A 17,659-nucleotide genomic window follows, 5' to 3' on the forward strand; every position below is an offset into this window, starting at 1 on the left:
TAGTTCCCAATATTTTTTCTTTCAATTGTCACAAACTAATATCTGCAACTTATCTGCCTAATCACAAACTAATACATTGTTGACGCCGCCGTCGCCAATGCCAGAAACAGCATACCTGTCTCGCTTTTTGACTCTGTCAAGGCGAGACAATACATCATATACTGTAAATTCAGAAATTTTTGCGATGTTTTTATTATTGCGCAAAATGCGACAGGGTTATAATCGCAATAATTTAAACTCGCATTTTGAAATTTTTTGTATGAATTAAACAGGATTTTTCTCAATATCGCAAAAATTAAAATCGCATTTTAGTCTAAAATGACAAAATCGCAATAATAAATGCAAGCAATAATTTCTGAATTTACAGTAATAAATATCACTTTTCGCTACTGAAAGGTCTGCAACTCAACAATGAGAAAAGCTAAAAATTGTGAAAATTGAACTTGACCTTTATTTAGTCAAAGGAAACAACATATCTCAATTTGAAAAGATTTCGTCAAAGCGTTTTCATGTTAATGAACGGACACTGTTTGGCAGTCGCCTGCCCGCCCAAAAGCCCGCCAACACCCCCCCCCCCCCCCAGCATACATTCCCAAATCAATAACCGATTTTTCCTTCTAAAATCCGGTTAAAAATGGTTGATGTGAGAGGCTTGGAAAGTAGAACGTCTGGCCATCCCTATAGGGAATTGACGGACTGAAGGTGTCTTTTCCCAAAAAGCAAAGAAAGAACTTTCAAAATGGTTGAAATATTTTTATTCAATTTTGAAATCATTTTTTTAAGAAACTGAACCTAAATCGTATCTCAAATTTTAAACATCAAACGAAACAGAATTTTATGTAGAATGTACACAGATAAATATTTTTTTTAATTTACTCGCTCTCGTAAAATTTAACTATGATTAAGGGAACCCTTCACTTCAATTATATAAATTGTATTTAAAAAAAACAAACAAAGTAAGAAAGGTCAATCCAATAGTCAATTTTGAAATCAAGTTTGACAAGATAAAAACAATCCGATTAAAAAATTTAAAACATCAAGCTAAAGTGATTTTTATATAGATTGTATGCTGATAAAATTCATTTTATAAAAAGAATAGCCCTTGAATTAATTGTCAACTCCTGTAGAGATTCGATACAGGATTCCATCAAGTGCACAGGTGAATATGGATGGTGATTAAGGACATGTGATGGCAGATACAGCTAGGTATGTTCAGTTCTTGAAATTACTTTTTAATTTTTTAGTGTTTTTATAATGTTAGCATAATCTTCTTTTTTTCCTCTAAGCACCAATTGACTGAAATCTTTGTCCAAATTCAAAAAGGATTTAATTTCAGATGTTGTACTGCCAGAACCATGACTTAATGTCATTCCAATTTCTGCTGTCTTTAAAAGATGTTTCCTTTTCTTTCCTTTCATTTTTGATTTTTGGAGGAATACTTTAAACACTTTGGCCTTTCCAAGAAATGCAGACATTTGCATTGGTGTTTCCTGTGACATATTTTGAACCTTATACATTTTCTTGTGTGGTACATATAGCAACAATTTTTCTAAAATCAAATACGATTCATCTTCACAGAACAGTGTAAGAAAATGAAAGAACACATTGCCATACATGTCCAAAGGTGTACACAATTTAGCCTGAAAGTCTTCAATCTTACATCTGTGACTAAATAATGCAAGAATAAAATCAAATATATTTTTCTGGTCTTCATTTCCTTTACAAAGGTTGTTTTTACATGCCATAATCAATCCATACAAGATTATAAAATCTGGTGCAGTATATTCCACGTGAGAATAAATCCACAAATCTCTACTTGTTCTTGTTAAATGCTTAATCAATGTTATCATTGTTGAAGGTGAGTAATAACTATTCTCAGTTTTGCTACTATCTTTTTTGCCCAAGGGCATCTGATTAACATTTGCATCAGCTTCTCCTTCAATTACCTCTTTCATAACTTTCTTTTTCGATTTCTCCAAAATTTCATTCTGCTTTTTGACTTCAAATGAAAAATGTTTTTCCAAATTGTGAAATAGAATCATAATAAAATTCTCATCAAGAATTTTTACGAAGTGATGATAAATATAATCACCAATCTTTTCATCCAAATCTGGTTTTTCTATCAATACAGAGGTAAACCTTTCACATAAAATGTTGTATAGCTCTTTCTCTTCCAACTTCAGTACTAATTCACCCACTGAATGCTCATACTTAACACCTCTGATTAATTCTATAATGTCCTCTATTTCGCCTTCTTGAATTAAAGGTTGAATGAAGTGTTGTGATGATAAAAAAACTGCTTTTGATACTATTGGATGAATAAATTTGTAAGTATGATCGTCTGAATTCACCAAATATTTCCAAACAAGACTGTCAGCATGGTCAACTATATCCTCGAGTGGGCTTTCTGTTGATGTATGATAAATTATTGTCATCAACTCCTGAAACTTTTTGACATTAGTGTTACCGGTAGACAAATCTATACAATGTCTTTTATCTGTTGCAATGTAGGCAAGAACACAATATTTATTCATTAAATCTGTTTTCTTGGATTCCACGGATGTTTTATACAAATCTGCAATTTCCCTTCTAAGGAATTTGGGTGGATTGATAAAGTATTTCTCTTCTTTTTGTAAGTAATGTTTCTTTTTCGAACAGAACTTTTTTACCACAAGGGGAAATCCTAAAAAAGGTTCTATTTTGATGATTTTATTGACTAAATCCACATCAAGTTCAGCAGACATTGATTTACTTATTTTTTCAAGAATCTCCCTTTTTTCTTCTAATGTCATAATATTAGCCTTTTTGTCCAAGTCTACCATTGCTTTATCACTGTATATTTTCTTCTTTTGTAAAGCTTCTTTAACAGTAGGCAGATTTTCATGACTACATATAAATATTCCCTTTGCCTTGCTAGTACCTGATATGTCTGGTAACAAACCTAGTCTCTGCTGAAGACTGTTATCTGAATCTTCATGTCTACATGTATCAATTACCTTCGCTTTCCTTTTAACAGACACTTCAAGTCTTCTGTCAAGACTTTTAGGGCTATAATCTAATTCATCTAAAAAAAATATGATTTTTGTTGATTTAAGATCAGCAATTTCTCTCTCATTCATATTTTTAGGAACTTCAAAAGGAAGATAATCTTTTTCTTCAAAAACAGATTCAAGCTGTAAACGCATTTTAGATTTCCCTGTGCCTTTCCTACCAACAATAACTACAAAGCCATTATTCTTTATACACTCCACAGCCTTATCCACAGTAGATGTTTTGACATAAGTTTTATCCTTTCTATGCTGTAACACCTCTTTAAATGTCCTCTCTAAAAAACAAATGTAAATGGTTTGGTTTCAGAGACCTTGTCAAGTCTATAAAACGAAATGTGTTGCTTAACTTTTTTAAAACATAATTTTTGAATGATTGAATGCATTAAACGGCCCTTTTAATCAATAAAATTGGTAATTGTTAATATAATCAAAGCGCAAATGCACTGTTAAGGCAGTAACCTACAGGTTTTGTGATGTTATAGTCTAGATTGATAATAATCAAAAATATTACTTTTCAGGAAAGGCTAACAACATCAGATATTTTGATATGGCATGAAAATGATAATGCTACATTGCATTTCCAAAGTACAAATTATTGCATGAGTAAGTTAATGCTCTAATATCTTTTAAATTGAAATTTTACTGGGTACAGAGCAACTATGGGTTAACTTTTTCTAGGAACAAATTGATTTCTATTTATACCCAACAAAGTGCAACTGAATATTTAGGGTCAATTTTGGTTTTCACCACAAATGGTGAAAACCAAAATCTCGAATTTAAAAAATAGTGTAAATTTATCTCAAAAATATTGAGTTATATGATGCATCTCTTAGTATCCACTCTCCAAGAAAATAGTTATTCTCCAAAAAATTACGCTGGGCAAAAAAAAAAAATCCAAGTATGAAACCAAATAAAAGAACAGGGAGCTTATTCACAAAGCATCCGTTAATATCTCCGTTAAGTTTCCGCTAATTTTAATTCGTATTCACAAAGCCTCCGTTAATTAACGCACCCATTAATGTCTCCGTAAAATGTTCCGTAAAGCTAGATAATTAACGGGTACTTTCACGTATCCGTTAAACGGGCACTTAACTAAGAGCCCGTTATAAATAAAATTCGAACTTTGTAATATTTCTTATAAACAATACGAATACGAATATGAAATTATTTCAATGAAAACTGAAGGACAGTCATAAGAATATGCAAGGTGTACAGAAAACTCAACATTGAGAAGTGGGAAAACCCAAGCATAATCAATTTCAGTCGTTGTGTATCAAGCGTTATCCAATGATAAGCTCAGTGATAAGACTACATGTAACATCGACAATTTGTCCTGAAGGTGTTGTAGCTACAAAGCTCTCTATCAACACTGATATGCATTTTGAGTCCCATTGATCCTTGTAGTACTGATACAGAATGTTTTTGCATAAAAATTTAAACAATGCCATGTGGAGGGAATTTCGCTTAGTTTAGAAAGAGTGGCAAGATTTTTTGCCCTTTCCCACACACCAAGTAAGAGTTTACAAACGTCCAGAAAGAAGCTTAGGATAAGCCTGATCTACTGTTGTAATCTGAGATTATAATTTTGTTTTGAAAGGCTTAAAATATCCCCCAATTTTTTAACTATATAAAAGAATACGCTTAATTGTATGATCAAACACATGTAGGCTGTCTATATTTGGATTCTGTGACAAAAAGTCCTTGCGTAGGTTGTAGTATGCTTTTAATACCTTATCATACAATTCCCTCTGATCGAAGGAATGAGATCTAGATGCACTAAAATGCATTACTTAATAAAACAATGTTGAGCATAATCAATAAATACAGATATTACAGTTTCAGAGATTCCACTGTCAAGTGTGTGATATAAGATGTTGACACAGTATTTTTGATAAATTCAAGGTGAGCAGTACGTAGCCGTCGTCATTACCGTTTCTTGTGACAAATAAGCCATATCTGTTTTGTTTCTTTTTGTTGTCTAATTTTTCTTTTATGTTAGTTTTTTTTTTTTGGCCGGAGGGAAGAAAGTGTGTCATTCGGAAAAATTTTGAAATAAATACTCATATCAAACAAGCTATGCGGGAGAGAACAAAACACACACACGAATATAAAAAATAGACATAAATAGAAACACGCCAGACAGTTTACTGCCATTATTACGAAAAAATCATTCTTGTATTTTGTGCGCTTTTTTTTAAAATAAAATTTACGCATTATTTTTTTTTCAAATCAGAAAATGATAAAGATCAAACATAATTTCTATAGATTATCCAATTATGAACAAAAAATGTGATATGAGGTTGCTGCGTTCTGCATTTGCGCCAATCTGCACTTCATTTGCGCCAATTTTTTTTTCATTTGCGCCAATTTTGGTTTTTCATTTGCGCCAATAATTTTTTTTTTGTTTGCGCCAATTTACAGGTAAACACAAGTCAAGAGACATATAAGTTGTACAAAATTTATTGATAAAATAACAAAAATCCTCGTTCCGCCTGTCATCTACCCCCATGCTCACCACGGGGAGTGGAAGTGGGTTTTTTCAGCAGGATAAGTTTATTGTAAAAGTTCTCAAACTTTATACATCAAACGTAAAATAGCCCTTTTATTATAAAATAGTAACAATTTGACGTAAATAGAACATTTGCATATTTACAAGTGTGTCCTAGCTGAGTATTTGTATACAACACTTCTGATGAACTGCAACCTTGTGATATTTTCTCTACAATACATCCAAATACTTTTCAATAATTAGTCCATTTTTCTTTTCCATGTTTTCTTATGGCTGCTGGAATGTCGAGAGACCTGATTATTACCTGGATTTCTTTATGCCATCCATAAAAATGTAAATATTCGGGTGGTGTGAGTAAAACTGTTCATTGTAGTGCGAGTGAAATGATTTGGGGCCGTTGTTTGTTTTTGTACAGTCTGAAATGTATCAGATCTTACCTGCTGAAATTAAATGGGCGCAAATGAAAAATTAATAATTCAAATGAAAAAAAAAAAAAATTTCAAAATTGACGCAAATGTCATACGCCCGTGCGGTTGATGTTTACTACCCTGCAAACACACGACAAAAACAACAAAAAGACATCTAGACCGCAAAGTCTTTCAACAATGGACAGACACAATGTATGCAATATGTCAAGCTCTAAATCGTCCCATGTCTATAATTTGGATAAATTAAGCAGAAACAATCAAAGATTATTTATTTACTGAAGTATTTTGGTATTGGTAGTTATAGCTCTGTGACAATAAAAAAAACTACGACTTCAGTTATTTGAGCGTTTCTATACGGAGCAAAGAGGTAGTGCCAACTTCCCTTGAATTAAATTCATATACTAGTATATTATCACAGCCTAATTTGTGTATCTTATGGTTATAACAATGTGATTGCTTATTTCTTAACAGATCACACAATTGTAAGTGCCTGAAGATAGCCCAATCCCGCAATTTTAAATATTTATCCCAAAAATGTATACGAAGATCGTCTTTAATCAAAACCACACTTCTGCTGGAGGTAAAGTGAACTACTATATCACTGATACAAAATAATTCATTTTGGTAAGCGACGTCATTCGGTACAAGATTTGACAAAATATTTTAAATTTTCAATTTTGTATCAAATTGCCTTGAGCAGCAACATACAGATCTGAATAGCATTACTATTTTAGTTTATGGAAATATGTAAAAAATATTTTTAATATATGATATAGACTCTTCGACATTTAATATCAGTAGGATTGGACAACTTTTATAAATGTTGACCTTTTGAGTGAAAACAATAACCACGGGTAGTAACGTCGTCATATCGAGGAGCGTTTAGCACAGTGAATTTGTCAAATTGTCTTAGTTTGGTTCAGTTGGTCATGGTTGGGTTATGTTACTTCTCAGAACGATTGCCTCAGTTCTTTTCAAATGAGCAAATAAAAAGCAAATAAGATGTTTGAATCTATATTGTGAGTCAAACATTCTACATTGAAATTGTTGTTTTGGGGAAATTAACGCAGGATGGGCAAAATATTGAAATTGATATGGTCTGGTTAAGCGATCGACATGGTTCAGTTAAGTGTCTAGATATTCGTCATGGTTTTGATCAAATTCGTCATGGTTTAGATCCAAATTAAAACATATTTGTTTCACCTTAATATTGTTAGTTTGTTTAAAGGTGCTTGTAAATCAAAGTGATGGAAATCACTCATGGAAAGATTGGAAGAGTAGTTTGAATAATTTCAAATAATATATATAAGTATAGTGTGGACAAAAAAGAAAATTAATATAGCACTATTGCAGACATTTGCATTTACTACAGGTCTTTAGAAGGAAAAGCAATTGAAACTACGGTCTTTATTGTCTCCAAAAACTAATCTAATAAAATGCTCCGCTGGGGCGCAGCTTGATACGACCGCAGAGGTCAAACCCTGAACAGTTGGGGCAAGTATGGACACAACATTCAAGCTTGATACAGCACTGAATTTGGATTGTAATTAAATATTTGACACAGCATAGGTTTCTGACACAGAATGAAAGTGGTCTAAGAACTTAAAATTTTTTAATTAACCTATTCAAACCATATCATTATTATTTGCTTTTATATATAAATCAGAAATACCCAACTTAAAATGGAGAATTTTAAAGAAAAAAAAAGAAAAAAAAATCCCCCCCAAATTTTTTGAACCCCCTTATGATTCATCACCCCCAAACTCAATCCCAACCTTCCCTTTGTGGTATGGTACCTTGCAGTACAATTTCAGAGAGATACATACACTTGAACACAAGTTATTGTCTGGAAACTAGAAAAATGCTTGTTTTTTGGCCCCAAATTCCTAAAAGTTTAGGGCAATTACGGCCAAACTCAAACCCAGCTTTCCCTTTGTGATATGGAACCTTGTAGTACAATTTCATAAAGATCCATACACTTACACACAAGTTATTGTCCTGAAACTAGAAAAATGCTTGTTTTTTTGCCCCTTTTTTGGCCCCTAATTCCTAAAATTTTGAGGCAATTACCCCCAAAATCAATCCAAACCTTCCCTTTGTGGTATGGTACCTTGCAGTACAATTTCAGAGAGATCCATACACTTGAACACAAGTTATTGTCTGGAAACTAGATAAAATGCTTCGCTGGGGCGCAGCTTGATACGACCGCAGAGGTCGAACCCTGAACAGTTGGGGCAAGTATGGACACAACATTCAAGCTTAATACAGCTCTGAATTTGGATTGTTATTAAATATTTGACACAGCATAGGTTTCTGACACAGAAAGAATGTGGTCTAAGAACTTGAATTTCTTTAATTTACCTATTATGGTCCAATGTCCAAAATCAAAATACATGGTTAGATTCAGCATATCAAAGAACCCCATATATTCAATTTTTGTTAAAATCAAACAAAGTTTAATTTTGGACCCCAACTTGGACAAACTTGAAAACTGGGCCCATAATCAAAAATCTAAACACATGTTTATTTTCAGCATATCAACGAACCCCAAGAATTCAATTTTTGCTAAAATCAAACTAAGTTTAATTTTGGACCCTTTGGACCTTAATGTAGACCAATTTAAAAAACGGGACTTAAAATTAAAAATCTAAATACACGGTTAGATTTGGAATATCAAAGAACCCCAATAATTCAATTTTTGATGAAATCAAACAAAGTTTAATTTTGGACCCTTTTGACCTCAATATGAACCAATTTGATAGCGGGGCCCACAAATAAAAAATCTAAATTCATGGTTAGATTCAGCATATCAAAGAACCCCATATATTCAATTTTTGTTGAAATCAAACAAAGTTTAATTTTGGACCCCAACTTGGACCAACTTGAAAACTGGGCCCATAATCAAAAATCTAAACACATGTTTAGATTCAGCATATCAAAGAACCCCAAGAATTCAATTTTTGTTAAAATCAAACTAAGTTTAATTTTGGACCCTTTGGACCTCAATGAAGACCAATTTAAAAAACGGGACTCAAATTAATAATCTAAAAACACGGTTAGATTTGGCATATCAAAGAACCCCAATAATACAATTTTTGATGAAATCAAACAAAGTTTAATTTTGGACCCTTTTGACCTCAATATGAACCAATTTGATAGCGGGGCCTACAAATAAAAAATCTAAATACATGGTTAGATACAGCATATCAAAGAACCTCATATATTCAATTTTTGTTGAAATCAAACAAAGTTTAATTTTGGACCCCAATTTGGACCAACTTGAAAACTGGGCCCATAATCAAAAATCTAAATACATGTTTAGATTCAGCATATCAAAGAACCCCATATATTCAATTTTTGTTGAAATCAAACAAAGTTTAAATACTGGACCCTATCTTGGACCAACTTGAAAACTGGGCCCATAATCAAAAATCTAAACACATGTTTAGATTCAGCATATCAAAGAACCCCAAGAATTCAATTTTTGTTAAAATCAAACTAAGTTTAATTTTGGACCCTTTGGACCTTAATGTAGACCAATTTAAAAAACTGGACCCAAAATTAAAAATCTAAATACACGGTTAGATTTGGCATATCAAAGAACCCCAATAATACAATTTTTGATGAAATCAAACAAAGTTTAATTTTGGACCCTTTTGACCTCAATATGAACCAATTTGATAGCGGGGCCTACAAATAAAAAATCTAAATACATGGTTAGATTCAGCATATCAAAGAACCTCATATATTCAATTTTTGTTGAAATCAAACAAAGTTTAATTTTGGACCCCAATTTGGACCAACTTGAAAACTGGGCCCATAATCAAAAATCTAAATACATGTTTAGATTCAGCATATCAAAGAACCCCATATATTCAATTTTTGTTGAAATCAAACAAAGTTTAAATACTGGACCCTATCTTGGACCAACTTGAAAACTGGGCCCATAATCAAAAATCTAAACACATGTTTAGATTCAGCATATCAAAGAACCCCAAGAATTCAATTTTTGTTAAAATCAAACTAAGTTTAATTTTGGACCCTTTGGACCTTAATGTAGACCAATTTAAAAAACTGGACCCAAAATTAAAAATCTAAATACACGGTTAGATTTGGAATATCAAAGAGCCCCAATAATTCAATTTTAGATGAAATCAAACAAAGTTTAATTTAGGACCCTTTTGACCTCAATATGAACCAATTTGATAACGGGGTCCACAAATAAAAAATCTAAATACATGGTTAGATTCAGCATATCAAAGAACCCCATATATTCAATTTTTGTTAAAATCAAACAAAGTTTAATTTTGGACCCCAATTTGGACCAACTTGAAAACTGGGCCAAAAATCAAAAATCTAAATACATGTTTAGATTCAGCATATCAAAGAACCTCATATATTCAATTTTTGCTAAAATCAAACAAAGTTTAATTTTGGACCCTTTGGACCTTAATGTAGACTATTTTGAAAACTGGACCCAAAATTAAAAATCTAAATACACTGTTAGATTCGGCATAACAAATAAATAAATGTGATCAAAGATTTTACAAATCTAATGCGCCATACTGTGCAATTAAAGATTACTTCTTGAAATTTTTCAATATTTGAAATTTGAAAAAAAAATAATATTTGAAGAATAATTCTTTTTAATTTCTGAAATCTGAAATGAGAAAAAATTGACCCCCCACAATTTCTTTTTATCCCCCCCCCCCTTTTTTTCCCCAAAAAATTCTTTCCCTCAAGATATGGTCATAATCTCAATTCAAATTTCCAATGGAGTTGGCAACCATAATTACCCATTTAAATTTACCATAGTGCTAACTTAATCTATTTTATAATAGAATTAAAAATATAGTGTCAAATCTTTCATATGGATTTTTTTGTAAAAAAAAAATGATGCAACATTTGCAGATATTTTTACTGGTCTTCCTTTATAAATATGCATTTCTTTAAACATAATTTAAAAGCAGTGTAAGGGAAGTAACCAAAACGTTGTATTTGGATTACCTCCCTTACACTGTTTTAAATTATCTTTATTGTTCATTAACCATTACTTTATACATAATTTAAAAGCAGTGTAAGGGAGATAATTTCAATGATGTATTTGATTTATCTCCCTTACACTGCTTTAAATTATGTTTTGTACTAAAGTATTTGTCCATTAACCAGGACAACCTTGTTTTTCCCCCTTTTTTGCCCCTAATTCCTAAACGGTTTGAGCCATAACCCCTCAAAGCAAATCCTAACCATCCCTTTGTGGTATGGAAACTTGTAGTATAATTTCAGAGAGATCCATTCACCGTTCCACAGTTATTGTTTGGAAACTAGAAAATGCTTATTTTTGGCCCCTTTTTGGCCCCTAATTCCTTAACTGTTGGAACCATAACCCCCAAAATCAATCCCAACCTTCCTTTTGTGGTATTTAACCTTATGGTAAAATTTCAAAAAGATCCATTCACTTAAACTAAAGTTAGAGTGCGAAAACCAATGTGTCTTCGGACGACGACGCCGGACGACGACGACGCCGACGCCAACGTCATACCAATATACGACCACAAAATTTTTTTGCGGTCGTATAAAAAATGCTTATTTTTGGCCCCTTATTCCTAAACGTTTTGGGCAATTACCCCCAAACTCAATTCCAGCTTTCCCTTTGTGATATGGAACCTTGTAGTACAATTTCATAAAGATCTATACACTTACACACAAGTTATTGTCATGAAACTAGAAAACTGCTTGTTTTTTGCCCCTTTTTGGCCCCTAATTCCTAAAATTTGGAGCACTTACCCCCAAAATCAATCCAAGCATTCCCTTTGTGATATGGAATCTTGTGGTACAATGTCAGAGAGATCCATACACTTACACACAAGTTATTGTCATGAAACTAGAAAAATGCTTGTTTTTTGCCCATTTTTGACCCCTAATTGCTAAAATTTGGAGGCAATTACCCCCAAAATCAATCCCAGCATTCCCTTTGTGATATGGAACCTTGTGGTACAATGTCAGAGAGATCCATACACTAACACACAAGTTATGTCTGGAAGTTACAATCAAAGCGCGAAAGCGCTGTAAAGGCAGTTAATTACAGGTTGTGTGTATTTTTAGTCCAGTTATATCATTATCTTGCATAGTACATTGTACTTATCAGAGGTGGCTTTCAGTATTTAAGATTTAGAGTTCTCTAATGATATTGAACAAGTTTTATGAATGTCATATTCTGAGCACTATATGAAGGCGATTGTTCTCACTTGTTTATGAACTAGTGCATTATGTCCAGTTTGTACCTTTTTTATCTATGTTTATAGTCAAATACTGTTTAAAATAGTTTGGCATTTTCTTTTAAGTAATAAGTAAATGTTATCAACTGTATTTTATTCAACTTTGCAAATGTGGTTTGTTACTGGTAAGTACAATGTATGGATGATAGTTGTTTCATTGGCAATCATAACACATCTCCTTATTTATATAATGATCTATATTCAACGACCTCAGGTACAAAAAAAATGTATGTAACTAAACTATGATGGGAAACCTTTGACTTCTTTCTTTAATATAAACTTTTGATTTGGTACCATAGAACTATGTAGAATAAATGTACATTGCAACATGTCAACTCTTTCAATGACAATACTTTTTTTAGAAACTATAACTCCAAGCAAAATTATATTTCCAAGTATAAAGTAATTTATGAATGAAACAAGAGTGCACAAGCTGAAATGTCTCGCCTTCTTTACTAATCATTGATATTATGTTGATAGTCCTAAATATAAAGCTTTATTACAACTGTCACATAAACTTAACATTAACCAAGTAAACTAAACATTGACCAATGAACCAAGAAAATGAGGTCAAGGTCAGATGAACCATGCTAGGCAGGCATGTACAGCTAACAATTCTTCCAAACAACAAATATAGTTGACCTATTGCTTATAGTTTAAGAAAAACAGACCAAAACACAAAAACTTTAAACTGAGCAATGAACCTTGAAAATGAGGTCAAGGTAAAAAAAAACCTGCGTGACTGACATATAGATCATAAAATATTTCCATACACCAAATATAGTTGAACTATTGCATATAGTATTAGAAAAAAAGACAAAACTCAAAAACTTAACTTTGACCACTGAACCGTGAAAATGAGGTCAAGGTCAGATGACACCTGCCAGCTAGACATGTACACCTTACAATCATTCCATACACCAAATATAGTAGACCTATTGCATACAGTATAAGTAAACAGACCAAAACACAAAAACTTAACTATAACCACTGAACCATGAAAATGAGGTCAAGATCAGATGACACCTGCCAGTTGGACATGTACACCTTACAGTCCTTCCATACACCGAATATACTAGACCTATTGCTTATAGTATCTGAGATATGGACTTGACCACCAAAACTTAACCTTGTTCACTGATCCATGAAATGAGGTCGAGGTCAAGTGAAAACTGTCTGACGGGCATGAGGACCTTGCAAGGTATGCACACTTTTTTTTCAAGTAGTCACTGAACCATGAAAATGAGGTCAAGGACATTGGACATGTAACTGACGGAAACTTCGTAACATGAGGCATCCATATACAAAGTATGAAGCATCCAGACCTTCCACCTTCTAAAATATAAAGCTTTTAAGAAGTTAGCTAACGCCGCCGCCGGATCACTATCCCTATGTCGAGCTTTCTGCGACAAAAGTCGCAGGCTCGACAAAAAGGAGTTCTTAAGTAATAAACTGATTCGCTGAGCGCAGCTGGATACACCCACAGAGGTCCAACCCTGAACAGTTGGGGCAAAAATGGACACAATATTCAAGCTTGATACAGGTCTGAATTTGGATTGTAATTAAATATTTGACATATTATAGTTTCTGAATAAATGTAGTCAAAGAACTTGAAATCGGTTATATGAATTGAATTTATATTCAATTAAAGATTTCTTGCTGTTGTGCAATACACTGTGCTGTTGCGCAATACTTAATAAATCTGTTGCCAGACTATAAACAAATAAAGTTCAATTTCTTCTCAATGTCATATTTGAAATTTATGAAAATCAATAGGGAGATTACATCAATAGCTATAAATAATTCACCAAAGTTTTATGCGAACTGCTTAAAGCATTTTTGAGTTGTTGTCCAAAAACTGGAAAATCCCCCCCTTTTTAATGAATAAAACCCCATAACTCAGAAATGTAAAATCTAAAATTTATAAAATTCTAAAGGGAGCTTACGGATTGATAATTTAGTCTTAGATGCAAGATTTTTTTATCAGTTGTTTGTGGCTTTGAACTAGCTGTCAGTAAATGCGAGTACTCTCAGATCTGTACTTAGTGTCTTTTTGTTGTTTGGATGTACAACTACCCGGCCACGTCCACTTGTATTTGTATTTATCCATCTGATGAGTTAAGCCTCTTTCAACTGATTTTTATAGTTCGCTCTTATATTGTACTGTTACACCACTGTCCCAGGTTAGGGGGTGGGTTGGGATCCCGTGAACATGTTTAACCCCGCCACATTCTGTATGTACATGTATGTGCCTGTCCCAAGTCAGGAGCCAGTAATTCAGTGGTTGTCGTTTGTTTATGTGTTGCATATTTGTTATTCGTTCATTTTTTGTACATAAATTAGGCCGTTAGTTTTCTTGTTTGAATTGTTTTACATTGTCATTTCGGGGCCTTTTATAGCTCACTGTGCGGTATGTGCTTTGCTCATTGTTGAAGGCTGTACTGAGACCTATAGCTGTTAATTTCTATGTCATTTGGTCTCTTGTGGAGAGTTGTCTCATTGGCAATCATACCACATCTTCTTTTTTATATTTACATCAACAGATATAAACAATTCACCAAAGTCAAGGTGAGACAACAAAACTTAGTTGTAAGATCTCTGAAATTTTTTACACGGTACAAGTTTTTCTAATTGTTGGAGATTGTATGGTGACAGTAACACCTGTAACTGCTTAACCCATTTCTTATGCACTTTGGTTCGATAAACTCACTGAATATCATACCACATCTCCTTATTTTTATATGCATTACAATTTACATGTGCATGTAATTGTAAATAATATTTATATATATATATCAGAACAAACTTCATTGCGTCACTTTTATTTATGCATCCTTTGGCACAATACAAGTTCTAAAATTACACAACATAAAACAACTAAATGTTATTTCAGATGAAAGTTTTGTTTCAGTTCCATTCATAGGATTTATTAGAATTTTGTATGTTTTGCAAAGTCCAATAATTAGCTCTATGTGCACATGTTAATTGGAGACTTTTCTATCCCGTATAAGAGTTTTGGAACTAATTCTGTTTCTTTTTTTGAAAAAAGTGAGCAAACAAATCTTGCACATTTAAACCTTTGTCTGCCATCACACTGTCACCTGGATCACATAATTGAACTATTCTACATCTTTCAACTATTTCACAGTCACTGGTACAACCAACACATGCATTAGAGACATAGTTGACTAAACCACCAGGTGTCGAACATACAAGTATTTTCAGTGTTTCTGTTTTTATATGATGAAAAGGTTGCCTGAGCTCTAGGAGCTTTAGGTTTTATCACGGGATATTCTGTGCTGTCAATAATAATCCAAGTTGTAGGAAACTTTAATTCTAAGTTGGATGGCGAAAAATACCTGATTAAACCACTAAATGGCCAAGTGTTAGCCTCACGCCACTGTTTAGACATAAAAACAATCCATGTTTACACAATATTCTTAACACTAGTTTCAATCTAGAATCTAGACAGTTCAAAGTTGGTTGTATAATGCATCAATTTCATCAAAGTCATAAAAAAACTGATTTTCAAATGACACCCTATCAATTTGAAAATATATGTATCTCAAACAATGTGCTGTTGGACCAAGTGTGGTCAAAACAAATAAAAATTTAGTATACAACTCTAAACCGGTATAAAAATGCATGGCTGTGTCACGTGTCTTCATTTCAAAATTCTCTGCTGAAAATATAGGCATTGATGGTATTTGCGTAATTCCATCTGTGAAGCTCAACATTAGCTCGGCAGTTGGTGGTGGACAGTCATAAATCCTGTCTGCAGAATGAATTACTTCTTCAGGAAAACCAACTTTACAATCAAAACTTTCCTCTAGATTTCTACTACAATATTCATCAAGTTTAGTTCTTTTGTTTTCACAGGAAACTGCCCTGATTTTTCTTTTTGCGGACGATTCAGTCTCTTATTTGGTCCAGGAAAATAGGCTGGGATTGGCAGTAGACTTAAGTCTCTGTATGGTGGGTTTGTGCCCTGAAAAAGGTTATAAAACATTTGTTTTTTGATAATTAAATGAACTTCCATTAGCAATGCATACTTTGTACAGAAGCAAGTTAACTCGTACCATTGTAAACTCGTACCACGTAAACTCGTACCACTGGGAAGTCGTACCAATCAGAACTCGTACCACTGCAAACTCGTACCATTAAAAATATATTCAAAAATACGAAAGTTTTATGATTTTTTTTTTGGTAAACTAAATAAAAAAAGTTGAATTACTTGAATTTTATACTAGATTTTAATGAAAACTTAGACAAAAATATGAATGTTTTATGATTATTATTTTTTTAAGCTTTATACAAAAAATTAAAATATCTTTGAAATTTATACCAGATTTTAATGAAAACTTAGACAAAAATACAAATGTAATTTCTTAATTACCATGCTAATAAATATATTAAATTCCTTTGATTGTGTGATTATTGGTTGATTATTAACTAATCAACTTGTTTTTTTTTATCTTTAACTAATCAACTTGTATAATCATATAAGCATGGTCATACATATTCTGCTGAAATGTGCTGAATATTGTATAAAAATAAATTTCATACTTTCTAACTGTTGGTCATAAACAATTTTAAACCTTTAAAACACAATCAATAAATTCTTTCATTAAATAAAATTCCTTTTAGAAACAATAGAATAAAATGCTCCGCAGGGCGCAGCTTGATACGACCGCAGAGGTCGAACCCTGAACAGTTGGGGCAAGTATGGACACAACATTCAAGCTTGATACAGCTTTGCATTTGGATTGTGATTAAATATTTGACACAGCATAGGTTTCTGACACAGAATGAATGTGGTCTAAGAACTTAAAAATTTTAAATTGGACATTCACCTATTATGGTCCAATATCCAAAATCTAAATACATGGTTAGATTCAGCATATCAAAGAACCCCAAGAATTCAATTTTTGATGAAATCAAACAAAGTTTAATTTTGGACCCTTTTGATCTCAATGTGGACAAAGTTGATAACGGGGCCCAAAAATCAAAAATCTAAATACATGGTTAGATTCAGCATATCAAAGAACCCCATATATTCAATTTTTGTTGAAATCAAACAAAGTTTAATTTTGGACCCTGATTTGGACCAACTTGAAAACTGGGCCCATAATCAAAAATCTAAACACATGTTTAGATTCAGCATATCAAAGAACCCTAAAAATTCAATTTTTGTTAAAATCAAACTAAGTTTAATTTTGGACCCTTTGGACCTTTATGTAGACCAATTTGAAAACGGAACCAAAAAATTAAGAATCTAAATACACGGTTAGATTCGGCATATCAAAGAACCCCAATAATTCAATTTTTGATGAAATCAAACAAAGTTAAATTTTGGACCCTTTGGACCTCAATGTGGACCAATTTAAAAACGGG

The 17,659-nt window shown here is 32.6% G+C and overlaps 1 protein-coding gene across 1 annotated transcript in view; it reads right to left on the reverse strand.

Annotated features, from left to right (window-relative positions):
• Positions 1-775: 775 nt before the first annotated feature.
• The window catches only part of LOC127698451 (uncharacterized), a 59,015-nt gene continuing 42,131 nt past the window's right edge, over positions 776-17,659 (reverse strand). The window contains exon 3 of the mRNA XM_052201903.1: positions 776-3,325. Coding sequence (XP_052057863.1) covers positions 1,233-3,325 — 2,093 coding nt within the window. The 3' untranslated portion in view covers positions 776-1,232. The remainder of the gene's footprint in view (positions 3,326-17,659) is intronic.

The sequence above is a fragment of the Mytilus californianus genome, unplaced genomic scaffold (genome assembly GCF_021869535.1).
Source record: "Mytilus californianus isolate M0D057914Y unplaced genomic scaffold, xbMytCali1.0.p SCAF_4, whole genome shotgun sequence".
NCBI lineage: Eukaryota > Metazoa > Mollusca > Bivalvia > Mytilida > Mytilidae > Mytilus > Mytilus californianus.